This window comes from Dromiciops gliroides, chromosome 1, assembly GCF_019393635.1.
Source record: "Dromiciops gliroides isolate mDroGli1 chromosome 1, mDroGli1.pri, whole genome shotgun sequence".
Classification (NCBI taxonomy): Eukaryota; Metazoa; Chordata; class Mammalia; order Microbiotheria; family Microbiotheriidae; genus Dromiciops; species Dromiciops gliroides.
In genome coordinates, this window is record NC_057861.1 from 575153128 (window position 1) to 575170792 (window position 17665).

The following is a 17665-nucleotide window of genomic DNA, read 5'->3' on the forward strand; positions in this document are numbered from 1 at the left end:
CCTCCCCTAGCTCCTACAGTTCTATAATAATTCTACATTTCTTTACTCCAATACCATGGAATTTGGTCACCTAAAAACAATTATATTCTATATATTCTTATTAATAGAGGAATATTAGCTATTTATTTTTATCAGAATGCTCAACAACAACAAAAGAATTGAAACAAAATTTTATCATTAACTAGGTACTACAGCCAGAGATATTTAAGGATACATGTGAGGTTCTAGGCTTCTCATGGGGTTCTTGGTTCACAAGATTTCTTAGTCCCTCGTGGGTTCTGAATTTGTGAGGAAATTAAATTAACTAGAACATCCAATGTCTGTAGGATTCCAGTTAATCAAGGATTTCCTTCACAAGATATCTCCTTTATGTGGTAATTATGCTTGAGGATACCATTATTTGATCTACAATGTGTATAAATCAATTAGTATTACATTATGACATTATAAGTTTCTTATTTTTTGTTCCAATGTTGAAGATTCATAAAACATTTTTTTTAAAAATTACTTCTTTGCCTGTGCATATTCCTTCCATTTTTGGCTTGCCTTATTGCTTTAGGTAGCATTTCTAGGACTATGTTAAATAGTGGTGATAAAAATGATGAAGAATGCTACTCAGGGGTAGCTAGGTGGCGCAGTGGATAAAGCACTGACCCTGGATTCAGGAAGACCTGAGTTCAAATTCAGCCTCAGACATTTGACACTTACTAGCTATAAGTCACTGGGCAAGTCACTTAACCCTCATTGCTCCCAAAAAAAAAAAAAAAAGAACTCTACTCACCTCGTGATAGAGAAGTGATAGACTAATATGCAGAATGAGACCCATGGACATGGCCAATGTGGGAGTTTATGTTGTTTAACAATGCTTATTTCTTACTTGGGTTTTATATTTCTGTTGTTGTTGTTGTCAGTGGGTGAGGGAAATAGAAGGGATTAAAAACAAATGCTTCATGATTAAATATTTATATAAAACTTTTTAAAAAAATACAAATCACTTACCATAGCATCCTTTGTTCCAAACCTCCAATAACTTGAATTACACATATTTTTTGAGCCCAAGGGGAATTCATCTATATCATAATCTTTAGGATATCCTTCTCTGTCTACATGCCTTTAGAAAAAAGAATGAGTATTTGTTAAGAGACAAATTCTATTTATCATTCTCCCTTCTGAGTGTCTTAGAATTACCAAAAGTATGAAACACTTTAGCTCTATTATTTTAAATCTTAAAAATACTTTGTATACTTTTTCATTAAATAAGAACTTAATAATAACAATAATACCTCAAAGATCAATGGAGGGTACTTCTTCCACCAATGCAAATCATAATCCTTCTATGACTTAGTAGATATAATTCATAATTTTCTGTGACTAAAAAAAAATTAATTGCTCTATTCCAACCTGGTGAAGAGCCTTTCCACAGTTAACTAGGCTGATCCTTAGTTGAAAGTTATATAGCTCAGGGCAGCTAGGTGGCACAGTAGATAAAGCACCGGCCCTGGATTCAGAAGGACCTGAGTTCAAATCTGGCCTCAGACACTTGTCACTTACTAGGTGTGTAATTTAACCCTCATTGCTCTGCAAAAAAAAAAAAAAAAAGTTACATAGCTCAACACCATACTCAGACTTCCCACTACAGAGGACTGGACAGTATTTTATACTCTATTAGCATACCTTGCAAGAACCCAAGGTGACAGTGTCATGATAAGGTGGAGGGGTAAGACTTTGCTGAAAGAAGAAGGATAACAATAATACTTGACATTAATGTAATGCTTTAAGGTTTACAAAGTGCATTCCTCAAAATAGTTCTATGCAGAAAGTAGTAAAAGTAGTAATTTCATTTTATAGATTTTATAAGTGAGGAAACTGAGGCCAAGAAATTAAGTGATTTGTCCAAGGCCACACAACTAGTAGTACTAGAACATTCAAATGCTTTCCTCCCAACTTCAAATCCTGTGCCCTTTACACACCATGATGCCACAATATGATAATAGGACCATTACTATTATATTTCTGGAATGAAATTTTAATTACTTAATAATATAGATTAGACCCTGGAACTAAATTCTGAAAGCAGAAAAATGATGATGTGAGATTAAAAATTTAAACAAAAAAGACCTTTCCTTTATAAAGTTCAATCGTAAAAATTAATTCAAAGAGGTAGAAATGCATCAGTCATATATATACATACATATGTATGTATATGTATATAATCCTTAATAGCAAGAAGATGAATCCATCAGAATAATAGATTGTCCTACAAAAATTCTCACAAAGCTTTCTCTAACCACTATCTCCCAGTCTGAATAGTAACAAGAAATCAGGTTTTTTGTTTTGGGGTGGGTTTTTTTTTTCTGAGGCAATTGGGGTTAAGTGACTCGCCCAGGGTCACACAGCTAGCAAGTGTCAAGTGTCCTAGGCTGGACTTGAACTCAGGCCCTTCTGAACCCAGGGCTGGTGCTCTATCCACTGCACCACCTAGCTGCCCCCAGGTTTGTTTTTTGTTGTGGCTGCTGTTTTCCCAGTAAGGAAAAATCAGTTTAATAAGTCAGGCTACCTTGACTATATAAAAAAGCACCAAAATTCATCTCCGAATTCTAAAGATGCCATTTGGAATATGGCTAGCCACATAGGGATCCATATCATCAGAAATTAAGACAGCAACAGCAACATCTCTATGAACTGATTTAGAAATTAAGAGTTATAAGGACCAGAACTTCACAAAATGCTTGAAATTTCTGAGTCATAACCACCATTAAGGAATCAATGCTTCCTGCACTTCATGTTTACTGTACTCTCTCTCCTTCCTGACCTAGTTCTGGCATAAAATGATCTCATAGGCCTAAGATATTCCTTTACAAGAGAAAAAGCCCAAGTTTGTTTCAAGAATTCATCAGGGGGCAGCTAGGTGGCACAGTGGATAAAGCATCAGCCCTGGATTCAGGAGGACCTGAGTTCAAATCCAGCTTCAGACACTTGACACTTACTAGCTGTGTGACAAGTCACTTAACCCTCATTGACCCAAAAAAAAAAAAAAGAATTCATCAGAACCTTGGGTTCATTCCATAAACCAAATCTCTGTAGTTACTACCTAGAGCACATAGGAATACCCAGACATTAGTAATCTAAGGTCATGTAGTCTAAGAATCCTCAATATCAGTGTCTTCCAATACAAATGATGTTGTGGACTGATCATAAAAAAATCTAACTTCTATTCTTCTAGGCCCTCCACAACTTTAAAATGGCTCAAAGGACATAAGTAGAACAAAAGAAGATGCGACAATCAAGGCAACAAGCTTCTAATTAAGGGTTTATGAGGTGTCTGGTACTGTACTAAGAGGGAGCAGAAATGTAAAGAGCAGGACATTTGGCACAGGCAGAGATGATCAGGAAAAAGCCCTGAGATTTTGTGACTTTGGGGAGTTTCCCTAAAGAGATTGGCTGTTTCTCCAGTTTTCTTGACCTCCTGATATAATGGCAACTCCTACCATTAAAAGGAACCAGTATCAGGACTCCAAGGAAGAAGACTTTAGACAGACACATTTCAAGACATCTGTTTCAAATTTTGTGGTAGAGTAACTGCTAGTTGTAATAGTCTGCTTATGAAGTATGCCAAATCAATTCACCTCCTATTGTATCAAATCTCCAAATCCAATCATAAGTTTCTTGGCCAATATGACCATACCATCTCCTCACAAAGTCTTCATTCCTCTACTAATCATCCCTATTCCAACTAGTTAATCCACCTCATAGGCCATTTAACTGTATTCTCTGAAATTCCTTTTCTTTTTCTCTTATCACAAAATTTCCTATTATAACAAACTTCCCTATCTCCTATTTCCCATCTAAATTTTTCTCCCAAGAGAATATCTATCTTTTCTCCTTCTCACCTCCCTTCTAGTAAGAAAAAACAAAAGCCCTGTTTCAAACATGTATAGTCAAGCAAAACAAATTCCCACATTGGCCATGTCCAAAAAAATATGTCTCAGTCTGCACTCTAAATCCATTACCTTTTTGTCAGGAGGTAACAAGGGTCATGAATCCTCTGGAATCATGGTTAGTCATTGCATAGATCACAGGTTTTAGGTCTTTCAAAATTGTCTTTGCAATAATGTTTTTATATAAATTGTTCTGATTCTTCTTACTTCACTCTGCATTATTTATTCACGCCTTCCCAGGTTTCCCTGAAATCATCCCCTTCATCATTTTTAGAATACAATAAGTTACCCTTGAAAGTTACCAGTGATCTAGAATCCCTAGATCTAAGAGCCTTTTCTCATTATTCATCTTCCTTGACCTTTCTATAGCTTTTGATACTGCTAACCACCAAATCTTGTCTCCCCTTGCTTCTATGAAAACACTTGACAGCCCAGTTCACCAACCAGAGAACCACCGATATTTTTAGCCCCTAGGAGAGAAGACCGAAATCCATGCTTGCTCCATTTTGGAAAGTTTTAAGAAGAGAAAATAAATATCAGTAAGATTCTATCGGGTGGGGCAGCTAGGTGGCGCAGTGGATAGAGCACCAGCCCTGGAGTCAGGAGTACCTGAGTTCAAATCCGGCCTCAGACACTTAACACTTACTAGCTGTGTGACCCTGGGCAAGTCACTTAACCCCAATTGCCTCACCAAAAAAAAAAAAAAAAAGATTCTATCTTACATAGATCCTGAGAGCCCAACCAAGGAGGGGTAAGGGGGAGAAAAATTCCTTCCACCCTAGTAATTCAGTCTAATCTCTCTTTCATGTATTACACTGTTTCTCACTCTTTTGGAGGTCCCCAGTCACAAATAATGAAATACTCGGACCAAAGTAATTGTGATCAAAAGTGTCTTTATCCAAGGCAGTCATGGTATTAATTGAAAAAGAAAGTACAAACAAACTTTAAAGAAAAGGAAAACTGGAATCAACCTCTGCTCTCTTGGACAAAGAGAATGAGAAAACAGCCACTATGCCATCCGCATCCAGTCTCTTGCCTCTGACCTAAGAGCTAGGCATGTCTGATCTGATTACAGTGGGAGAAGGTGACTTTCTAAAGCCTTAATAGTCGCCTCTATAGCTGTCTCACTCCCATAACTTCAAAGCCTTTCAACCCATCATCACTCAAATCACTGGACATTTCTTCCACTCGACCCAAAAACCAAATTCATATTTGAACAGCTCATTCTATCACACTAGCACTCAGCTCTCTGCTCACCTGTTCACTACAAGCTCCTCTTCCTGAAGGTTTCCCTCTCCCCTTCCTTCAGGACAAGAGAAAGGCAGCCTGCTTTTTCCTGAAGTAGTGACAATCTCACTATTTCCAGACGCTTGACACAGAGACAGGTGCTGAAGATCTTACAATTTCTGCCTTCAGAAACTCAGCTCCAAATGCCCTGCCACACTATGATTTTTTAAAAATCCATAGAAGAGAGAAGGAAGTTCAGAATGGAACACAGACAAGCTAAACAGTGCTGGTATTGCTGCAGTAAATTTAAATTTTATTTTAAAAAAACAAGATGTAATAAAAATTCAGTTTCATTTTTTAAAATCCCAGACCTTATTGTTAATAAAAATGGCAAACAAGAAAAATTAGTAACTACTAACCCAAATGCTTATTTTCCCGTATCTACCAAATCTTTATAAGAATAATTTATACACACACTGAGAACATCCTTCATAAAGATACAAGAAGGGAAAAGGCAGGCATTCTCAAATAATATTCTATAGGAGACCACATTTTTAGTCACACAAACTATTGAAAAGTGCAAAATAAAAAAGTTCCCAATGTTCTTATCACTTGTTGACTATAAAAAGGCATAGGGTTTGGTTTAGCCAAATGCCATCTTAAAAGTAATTTTCCAACAGGGTATCTTCCATGCATATGTCAAGATCATACAGTATTCCTTGGAAGATGTGACAAAAGGGATAATGTTGGTCAGCCCTCAGATTTTTTTAACATCAATCAAGGAATAAAACAAGAAGCCATATGCTTATAGAAAGCATTAACTACTGTCATAAACAATATCTAGAGTGAGTTCCAAATGGAAGATGGATTTCCTGTGATGGGCAAGATACTCTAGACATTCTTCTTTGTGAATATTATTGTAGTGATTATACCAAACCCTACAACACAGCAAGGCCTGCTAAATTAGATCCATAATCATCCAAAAGATTTTAGCCTACCTATCTACACAAGAATAACCAATTGAATGTAAGATATGGGGTAAAGCAAAGATGTCCAATGTCATTACTATTGTCAGATATGATTCTAGCTATAACAGGCAAAAAAGACACCAAATTATCACCATTTGTAGATGATATGATGGTTTACTTAAAGAACACTATAGAGATGTAACTAAAAAAATTAACTGTAATAAACCAGTATAGTAGCAGGATATAAAATTAACCCCAAAAAACAACAGCAGCCTCTCTGAATATTATTGACAAACCCCTGCAGGAAGAGATGGGGGAAATCCAATTAAAATAATGACAAAATATATCAAGGATGTGGAAGTTAATTTACCAATTAACAATACTTAGGACTTTTACAAATACTACTACAAAACACACCTTACAGACATAAAGGAAGACTTAAATAATTGAAGAGCTCTTAACTGTTCATGGTTGGGCCATGCCACTATAATAGAAATAGTGATATTGCTTATTTTACAGATTTAGTGCCATACCAATCAAATTACCAATGAGGTTGTTTTATAGAACTCCATAAAATAATAATAAAATCCATCTGGAGAAGCATAAGTTCAAGGGTCTCAAAGGAGATAAATTAAGTATCTTAGCATTAAGACAGCATAAAGCATAATCATATGGTACTGGATAAAAACACAAAAGTAGGTAAGTGGGACAGATTAGACAATAAAGAACAGAAATAGTAGCATAGGAGGAGCTATAGAGAATTAGGTTTAAAAAAGCACAGTATAGTGCTCAACTTGGAATTGGGAAAAACTGGGTTCAAATCCTACCTCAGATATTTACCAGCCATAGAACTGTGGACAAGTCATTTAACCCCTTAGTCTCAGTTCCCATATGTATCAATGAGGATAATAGTAGTTCCTGTTCTGTGAATCAAATGAGATTATATATGTATGAATGAAAAAAACAACACATTTCTTAAGCATTTACTCTGGGAAAGCATGCACTAAGTGTGGGATATACAAATAGAAAAAACAGTCCTTGCTCTCAAATTATTCACATTCTAATGGGGTTGACAAAACATATGGATGGTTTCATCTGCAAATTATATGGAAAGGTCCCATGACCTGTAGACAAAGCAGAGGGTAATGCCTCTTCTTCTTTTTTTTTTTTTAATTTTTTTTTTTAAGTGAGACAATTGGGGTTAAGTGACTTGCCCAGGGTCACACAGCTAGTAAGTGTTAAGTGTCTGAGGCTGGATTTGAACTCAGGTAGTCCTGAATCCAGGGCCAGTGCTCTATCCACTGCGCCACCTAGTTGCCCAATGCCTCTTCTTTAATTCCATCTCCAGTGATAGAAAATGGGGATTTGGCACATGCCCAGAGGCAACCATAGGGGAGACACTAGGGAACTACTTCTGGGAGAAAGAAAACCATCTGAGTAGGCCCACAACATGGGTGGGAACAGCCTCTTTCCACTGGCTGTGTAGCCAGAGCAGGGTGTGTCTTTAAATCTACCTGAGTAAGACACAGTCACTATCTTTCTGGTGGTTTCTGGAGGTAAAGGAATGAGTCATTCACAGCACAGGAATCATGCAGTAAACTGTAAACTTAGGTCCCTACTGAGAAAGTCAGACCTCATAAAATAATTTGAAAAGAAAATAAGCAGTTCAGAAAATAACCAACAGTTATGTCTGACAGTCATAAACAATGATCCACACCAATGGTCTTCCACCTCAGCAAAGAAGGGAAGCATGTGCATTTTGTTCAACTCCTCTCCAGGGCCAAGCTTCTCAACCATTATAATTGCATAGCCTTCGCTTTGTTTTTTTGGTTTTTTCCATTTGCAGTTTTACTCATTGTATAGATTGTTTTCTAGGTTCTAGTCAGTTCTTTAAAAAAAAACACCAAGTTTCTCTCAGAAACAAATGACCATCTTTTTATTTATTTATATATTTCAAATAATATAAGTAATGCAATAGTACCATTTTCAAAGAATTAAAGTTTCAGGTCACCCAAAGGGAGATGGAAATGAATTTGGTGAGTATAAGTAGGCTGTACAAAAAATCAACACAAATCATGCAGAGGGAAAATGCATAAAGGATTTCATCAGAGATGTATCTGAGTGGAAATATATCAAAGAAATACTACTGTAGAGTTTATGTGTTCCATTCAATTTAAAGAAATCCAGAGGAAGATCCCCAACCCTTTGGGAAGATCTCCTGTGTAGGATTTATGAAACAGGACAGAGAAGAGTGGCACAGGCTAAGAACCTATGGAAATGATCCAATCTGCAACACTGAAAAGTATCCAGATCAATTAGATTACTTAAGAGAGCTGAATAGATAGGGTCATGTCACTATTCTGCTCAAGAATTTTTGGTGGTTCCTTATTGTTTACTGAGTGAAGAGCCTCTTTTTAGCATTCAAGGCTTTCTATAATATGGCAACACCCTACCTTTCCAGCCTAATCTCATATTACTTCCTCCCTAACATACACACACACACAAATACACACAGTTTATGCCCCAACCCAAAACAGTCTGCCCAGAAGTACAGCATGCATCCCTCTTCCCTTAAAGTCTTTATTCATTTTCCCTGCCTTAGAATTCCCTTAATTCCATTCTTTGACTGTTGAATTTCTATTCAGCCTCATATCCCAACTCAAATGTCAATTACTTCATGCAGTCTTCTTAGAAGGCCTCTAGTCAGTAATGACCTTTTCTTTTTCAAATTATACAAAGCACTTTGTGGGCAATTCTCTAATGCATACATTATATCATCTACTAATCTATAGTCTCTGAGGGCACAGACTGTGGTTTATCTAATACTGGTCTTCCCTAGTATTTAATATTGTTATGTGTCAGTATGCAAAGTGACCAGAAGGTTAACAGTAGCACATTAACTACTTCATTTGAGAGCACATTGAAAAGTATTGGTGTATCACAAAGAATTAGATCAGGATTTTCAAAAAATTATTAAGCATATTCAATAACATTGCTTTCACTAAAATGTTAAGAAAAACTTTGTGAATTATTTGTAAATAAAAGAAAAATATGTTTAAATATTGTCTTTTTCATCTCCAAATGTGTTCACAAAGAGTGACTAAAACAACCACTATTTCATCTTTATCTTGTCTTTTATTTGTGTTTTTGTGTATGTTTTATAATGTATAGGGATAGCAACTAAACTTGTACTTTCATTAGTGTAGGGAACTCTTGGGAGACAAAATTCCTTGCACCAAGGCAAATTGGCAACTTCTCTGTAATTTCAAATCTTAGAGAGCTCCCTAGAGTTTTGAGAGGTTGTGGTTTGCTCAGAGACATACAGCCAATATGTGTCAAAGACAGGATGTACCTTCATGTGTCTGACTCTAAGGCCAGCTCTCTATTCATTATGTGATGTTGCCTCGAACATGTTATAATGTTTATAATGTATATGTGTAGCAGTACATGCATAAACTTATAAATAAACGTATGCATATTGAGATAACATATTCTTTTTTTTTTTACTAATGGGAAACAAAATAAAAAATTGGAGACTTCTATCTAAAAGTAAATCATAATGTTATCTCTAAATGCTGCCCCTCCACTCTTTTTTTTTTTTTTTTTGCTCGGGGCAATGGGGGTTAAGTGACTTGCCCAGGGTCACACAGCTAGTAAGTGTCAAGTGTCTGAGGCTGGATTTGAACTCAGGTACTCCTGAATCCAGGGCTGGTGCTTTATCCACTGTGCCACCTAGCCACCCCCTGCCCCTCCATTCTTAACATGCTGTAGAGAATCAGACTAGCATTTGGGGATCAAGGTGAATTTCAGAATAGGATTTGTTCCTCCCTCCTACTCGGAAAAGGACCTCACCTCCTACTTTATTGAGAAAATTGAAAAACATTGTGAGTTCCCTCTTCTCTCCTCCACACCTACCTCCCCACACACACAGTCGTGGTAAGGAAAATGACCTCTCCATCAAATATTAAAGCAAGTGAGAAGAGAATAGGGATAAGAAGAGAGGTTTTGCTCTGACTTGCTTCTCCTACCATGACTCTTTCCCTATTCTTGTACTCTTCATCTCATCCCTTCACATATCCTCTGGGAATTTGTCCTCTTTTTCTTTCCTCTTCTCTCCTCATCCATTGGCTCATTCCATGCCAAGCTCTCACCAATCCTTTGTGTGTGTGTGTGTGTGTGTGTGTGAGGCAATTGGGGTTAAAGTGACTTGCCCAGGGTCACACAGCTAGTAAGTGTCAAGTGTCTGAGGTCGGATTTGAACTCAGGTCCTCCTGAATCCAGGGCCAGTGCTCTATCCACTGCACCACCTAGCTGCCCCACTCTCACCAATCCTTAAAGAAAACCTTCATATGGACGGCTATTTCCTCAAAGCTTATCTAGACTTCCATTTCCTCAACTCCCACTCAGTTCAAAATCCTTTGCAATCTGGTTTCTGATCCCACTCAACTGAAACTGCTTTTGTTAAATCCATGTCTTTGGCTTAATCTTAATTTTATTTTCATACTTTATTCCCTGGAGCTTTTGATACTCTTGGACACTCTATCTCTTCTAGGCTTCACTAACACTGCTCTTTTTTGATTCTTCTACCTTTTTGACTATTCCTTTTAAGTCTTCTTTCATAGATAGATAGATGATAGATAGAAATTATGAATATGTGTATGTATATATGTAAATAGGTGCATGTGCATGTACAGGTTTATGTGTGTATATACACACATACATACACACACACATACATGCATAGCAGCAGCAGCAGCCTCCACCTGCTGGCAAAGTGTCAGGATATCACAAAGCTCGGTCCTCCTTGTGACTTCTCTTCTGGAGTTACAGACTTGGAGTCAGAAACGCCTCAGTTTAAATCCAACCCCAGATACTTTTGAGCTGTAGGACCCTGGACAACTCAACCTTTCTGTGCCTCAGTTTCCTCTGTGAAATGGGGATCATAATAGCCCTACCTCACAAGGTTACTGTGAGGTTCAAATGCGTTAACACATATAAAGTACTTTGCAAACCCTAAGTGTTACATAAGTTCTAGTTATTACTATTACTATTATCATTATTATGACATTCTTACCCTTAGTGATCTTATTCCATCATATGGATTGTATCAGAGTTTGACAAACCACTGCTCATGGGCCAAATACAGGCTGCTATCTGTTGTCATACAGCCTGCAAGCAAAGAATGGTTTTTATCCTAACCTTGGATTGTATTATCAATCTACACAGACTATTCTAAAATATGCATGTATATATGTATGTGTGTATACATATGCATTTATAAGTCAATATGCATGTATGTTATAAGTACATATATGCAACACAGCCTAGTAGAAAGAAAGTCAGGAAAACAGAAATTCAAGTACTGCCTTTGACACATTACTAATTGTGTGACCTTGGGCAAGTCACTTAATCTCCTAAATGCCCTAGGCAAGTCTCCAACAATGACTCATATAAGAAATATTTATTAAGTACTTACTCAGTTCCAAGAACTGTTTAAAGTGCTTTGGATCCAAATTTTAAAATACAGTCCTTACCCTCAAGGAATGGGCAGCTGGATGGCTGCCTGGGCCTGGAGTCAGGAAGATTCATCTTCTCAAATTCAAATCTGGCCTCAGACACTTACAAACTATGTGACCCTGGGCAAATCACTTCACCCTATTTGTCTCAGCTTCCTTATCTGTAAAACAAGCTGGAGAAAGAAATAGCATCTTTTCCCAAAAAAGTCCCACAAGAGGTCATGAAGAGTCAAACATGACTGAAACAACTGAATGATAACCTGGTTTAGCCTATCTGTCAAGATGGTTTTTACTGCATTGTGGTTGCTGTGCATGCTACAGCTACTTGAAGCCACAGGTGAGAGTTAGGTGGCAGATGGACACCAAAGGTGGATGAGCAGCCCTGAAAAGGGCTTGGGAAGCCCTCACACCAGAGGTACTAGTCATCCTGAATACCCCATAAACGCTCTCCATAACCATCTCCTTCTGATCCCTAAATTATTTTGCATTACATTGAAATGTACTTGGTATTTACTTACTTGTGCACATGTTATAATACCCACTTGAATGTAAGTTCCTTAAGGGCAGAGACTATTTAATTTAAAAAAAAATTTTTTTGATGAGGCAATTGGGGTTAAGTGACTTGCCCAGGATCACACAGCTAGTAAGTGTCAAGTGTCTGAGGCCAGATTTGAACTCAGGTACTCCTGAATCCAGGGCTGGTGCTCTATCCACTGCACCACCTAGCTGCCCCAGACTATTTCATTTTAATCCTTGTATCCCTATCACCTAGGAGAATGTCTTGCAAACAATAGGAGCTTAATAAATGAATATATATATATACTTGAATTTTACCTGAAATGAGAGTTTCACAATTAAAGAACAGTGAATGATAAGACTGCTTTGTAATTCTCCCAGAGGATAGATCACATGTCTTATACTTGCCTTCACAAAGTCCTTGTCCCAAAGCGATTCACACAGTGAAAACTAATCTCTATATTGTCATCTTAACAGTTCAAATACTAAAAACTGAAGCTTTCAAATTTACCTATAAACTTAAAGAGTTTAACATAAAGAGCTCACTGACAAAGACATAAACAAGGAAGAATGTATGAATATTTATATCCTAGTTCTTGATAAAGCAGGTTTTTTTCTCAAGAGGAATTTAAGTCTTCCTGATGAAGGGAAAAACTTTCAGCATAAATATGCATAACACTGATGTTCTAAACAAGGTTTTTGATGTTTGATCTAATTTTGAAATTAGACGAATGAAAAACTGAGCATTAGAATCTCTAGTTTTTCTAAGCAGTTTTTTTGATGCATTGCAATTTATAGTCTAACACTGCAGTATCTGTGATTTCACATTTTAGAATTATTAATTGAGATTAAGACTTGTCATCTATCTTTCACTTTCTGTTTTAAACTGCTTCCAAATGAGGTGAAAATGATGTTTTTTATTAGGCTCTGGTAGGCATCTGCCATCCAAGGCTTCAGAAAAATTACTCTGGAGAGTTAGCAATTCCCTAACATATTAGAAGCCCAAAACAAATAGAACCAAAGAAGCAGAATAAGCTTTTTGTCATCTTTTTAAAGATATCACAAATAAATGAAGTAGATGTCAGGATTTTTATTTCAATGGCAGATTCATCAAGCCAAGAAACAAAGGCTCTGCCATAAATACACACACATACATACACACACAAATAAATAATTTTCTAAAAGCTATATATGGGGGGTGGGGAGCTTCTCATTTTTTTAAAGGCCCCATTTTTCTATGTATCCCATGTGATAAATGTGAATCACATCCCATGAATACATTGAAGCCACAAAACAAACCAGAAAAGGTAGTATCAAAAAAGCCTAAATTAAGCTCAAATAACAAAAGCAGCTTAGGTCAAACTGGAAAGAACATCCATCTGACTTCCAGGTTAGTAAAATAAAAATAAATTTCACTGAGTCAAAAGATGTCACCTATCATGACAGTGAAACAGCTGTTGGAGTCATTGTTTGTTCTTTGTTTTGAAGAGGAACAATGACATCACAGTGTGACATCTTGACTTTTGCATGAAGTGGATTTAAGGAAGGAAGAGTTGCACAAAGTGATCTGCCTCACTCTATCTCCCAGGGTCATCAAAGTCTGGTGACAAGACAAAACTCAAGATGACTGGTGATGGCCTGGGACACAGTGTTCTGATCTGCCTATCCCACCAGGGGAAAACTTCACATGCTTGGGGTAGAGATGCCCCTAACTCACCAAGGGGTTTAAGGCCTCTCCATTACCCTGGTTTAGCCTATCTCCAGAGAAAGTTATACCAGGGTGTGGCCACTTTGCATGCTACAGCTTCTTGGAGTCACAAGTAAGAGTTGGGTGACCGGTGGACACCAAAGGTAAATGAACAGCTTGGAAACGGGCTCAGCAAGCCTTCACACCAGAGGTGCCAGTCCTCCATGAACACTCCATACACAATACAGGTATTGGGGATAGGAAGGGCAGATAGCACTCCCTAGGAGGAGACAGAGATCCCAGAACACCATAGGAGTTTATTTAATTAGCCTTGATAACTAGGTGCTAAGATCAGTTGTTTCTTCACACTTAGTATCTATTTCCTTGGGTGGGAAAAAAGGGATTATAACCCCTTATAGTAAACTGATTGACGTTTCAATGAGAGAAACTAAACAGTTGCCTTGAAGCCAACTGCCCCAATCAATTGCCCTGCCCACCCCCACCCCCCACAAAACACCCTCAAAGTATTACAATAAAATGTTGAGTTGAAAGATAACCTGGTGATGGTTTAGGCTTAGCTGATTGTCCAGAGGCAGAAAATGAAGCTTCCATAGGGTCACAAAGGAAGACTCGGACTGAAATTTCCACTAAACTGAGATAGTATCAAATGGAACCCAAATAAGATAGGCTAATAGACTACTTTGTTGGAACTGCAAAGGACCATAGAGATTCTGTCCAACCCATTCATTTCAGAAAGAAAGAAGCAGAGACCCAGAGTTCATGTCCGAGCAGGGCCTAGCATCCAACTGTCCCAACTCCTGGTCTAGGTTACTGAAATTTGGCCTTCTGAGATTTAGCAAAAGCCCAGTTATGGATTCTGACCCTCCCAAACTTGGCTCCTGGTTCAGGGAAAGCAGCTAAATTGGGAGAGTGACCCTCTGCTCTTTCCTGATGAATTTTGACTAGGGTCACACAACCTTCCCCACTCCCCATACCAGTCCAGAGCTCTGGTTCTGCCAACTGTGGCCTCTGCCCTCCTCTTCCCCTTCCTCCAGGGAACCTTTTGAGATATATACTTAACCACAGCTGAGTCACTCCCCCTGCTCCATCCATGCCTATGTCATCCTGTCAACAAGATCCATCCCACCATAGCACTGCTTTCTTCCTTAGAATAGTATGTGTTATCAGCACCCTCTACATTTGCCAACCTGTGGCAAATTTCACAGTGGACGAAAGAACCAGGTCACAGGACTTCCCTACTCCTGTGTCTGCTATGAATTTCCTCCACTGGAAGTTTTCAAGTAGCAATTTCCAAACTCTTCATTTAATTCATTCCAATTCAATTCAATAAACATTTATTAAGTGCCTACTATGTACTAAGCACTGGGGACACAAATAAGAAAGACAAGGACTGCCTTGCCCTCAAAGAGTTTGCAATCTAATAAGGGAAGACAAGACATATAAAAGGAAGATGCAAAGGAGAGAGGCAGAGAGAGGGGAGAGAGGAGAGGGAACTAAGGGCAGTGAGTCCAACCAAGCAGAACTGCTGATGAAAGGTGGAACTTACCTTTCTACTCAGGGAAGTCTTCACATGTTTGGGGTAAACATCCCCCTAAATTATTGACAGGTGTTAGGCCTCTCGGGTTACCCTTAACCTGCTTCAGCCCATCTTCCAAGGCAGTTTACCAGGTGAGAGTCAAATGGCAGGTGGACACCAAAAATAGAAAGCAGCTCTGAATAGGGCTTAGCAGCCCTCATACCAGAGGAACTAGTCTTCCCTTAACACCCTGTACACACCATCTACAACAAATGAATAATCTACTTAGATATATACATATGAATGGAATATATGGATTCACTTTGCATCTAATGCTCTACCTAATCTCAGCTCCATAGAACAAGATACCCCCTTGATGGGTACCTTTTATTTCCCCTGCTCTACATTCCTCCCTCCTTTTGAGTACTGTCTCCCCCTTTAGGTTGTAAACTCCTTGAAGTAAGAGACTGTCTTTTTATTAATTATATTCCCAGGTCTTAGTACAATGCTGGCCACATAGTAGAAAATAAATATTTATTGAATTGGATTGGCTCAGATAGGAAGGGCTTAGGTTAATGCATTTGAACTATATTGTTGCTAATGTTTTTAAATCCTATAACTGATATGATCATGCTAGTTTCTCTGTTGTCTTCCCCAATGAACACATGTGTCCAGAATGGCTATCCATAGGGTCTGCTAGCATCTCTAATAAATATGAATATCTGTCAGCCCCAGAAACTCACAGGTAGTTTCATGGAGTCCCTGACTCTAGAGTTTGAAAACTGCTGACTTAAATAATGTTAATATTTCTAGCATATCAGGAGAGTACACCAGATGTTATCCCTCCCTCTTAGAATAATAATGCAAAATTGATAATTTTGATTACATTGAATTAAAAAGATTTTGCACAAACAAAGCCAATGCAACCAAGATTAGAAGGAAAACAGAAAATTAGGAAACAATTTTTACAGTCAGTGTTTCTGATAAAGGCCTCATTTCTCAGTTAAATAGGGAATTGAATCAAATTTATAAGAATACAAGTCATTCCCCAATTCATAAGTGGTCAAAGGATATGAGCAGGCAGTTTTCAGATAAAGACATTAAAGCTATGTATAGTCATATGAAAAAATATTTTAAATCACTATTGATTAGAGAAATGCAAATTAAAACAACTCTGAGGCACCACCTCACACCTATCAGATTGGCTGTTATGACAAAAGATGAAAATGATAAATATTGGAGAAGATGTGGGAAAATTGGAACACTAATGCATTGTTGGTGGTGTTATAAACTGATCCAACCATTCTGGAGATCAATTTGGAACTATGCCCAAAGCATAGCCTTTGACCCAACAATATCACTACATCTGCATTACAAAGAGATAATAGAAAAGGGGAAAGGACCCACAAGAACAAAAATATTTATAGCAGCTCTTTTTGTGGTGGCTAAGAATTGGAAATCAAAGAAAAGCCCATCAGTTGGAGAATGGCTGAACAATTGTAGTATGTGAATGTAATACAATACTATTGTACTGTAAGAAATGGTGAATAGGCTCAAAGAGGTAATAACATACACACTCAATCAGGTATAGAAATCTATCTTAGACTAAAGGAAGGAGGGGGGAGGGTGATAGAAGGGAGGGAAGAATGGGGGAGGGCATAGTCAGAAACAAAACATTTTTGAGGAGAGATAGGGGGAAAGGAGATAGAGAATAGAATAAATGGTGTGGGGGAGGAATAGGATGAAGGGAAATACAGTTAGCAATAGTAAGTGTGAAAAAAATTTTGAAGCAAGTCTGATAAAGTTCTGATTTCTAAAACATATAGAGAACAGAGTCAAATTTATTAAAATAAGAGTCATTCCCCAATTGATAAATGATCAAAAGATATGAGCAGTTTTCAGATGAAGTAATCAAAGCTATCTATAGCCATGTGAAAAAAAAAAAAAGCTCTAACTCACTATTGATTGGAGAGATGCAAATCAAAACAATTCTAGGGTACTACCTCATGCCTAGTGGATTGGATAACAGGACAGCAGAGGAAAATGACAAATATTGTAGGGAATATGTTAGGGGAAGCTAGGTGGCACAGTAGATAGAGAACTGGCCCTGGAGTCAGGAGGACCTGAGTTCAAATCCGGCCTCAGACACTTAACACTTACTAGCTGTGTGACCCTGGGCAAGTCACTTAACCACAATTGCCTCACCAAAAAAAAAAACATTAATGCACTGTTGGTGGAGTTGTAAACTGATTCAACCATTCTGTAGAGCCATTTGG

General features: G+C 37.8%; 1 protein-coding gene across 1 annotated transcript in view; it reads right to left on the bottom strand.

Moving 5' to 3' along the window:
- The window catches only part of CFAP95 (cilia and flagella associated protein 95), a 90056-nt gene that overhangs the window by 40462 nt on the left and 31929 nt on the right, over positions 1 to 17665 (bottom strand). Inside the window, exon 2 of the mRNA XM_043977767.1 lies at positions 1000 to 1111. Coding sequence (XP_043833702.1) covers positions 1000 to 1111 — 112 coding nt within the window. The remainder of the gene's footprint in view (positions 1 to 999; positions 1112 to 17665) is intronic.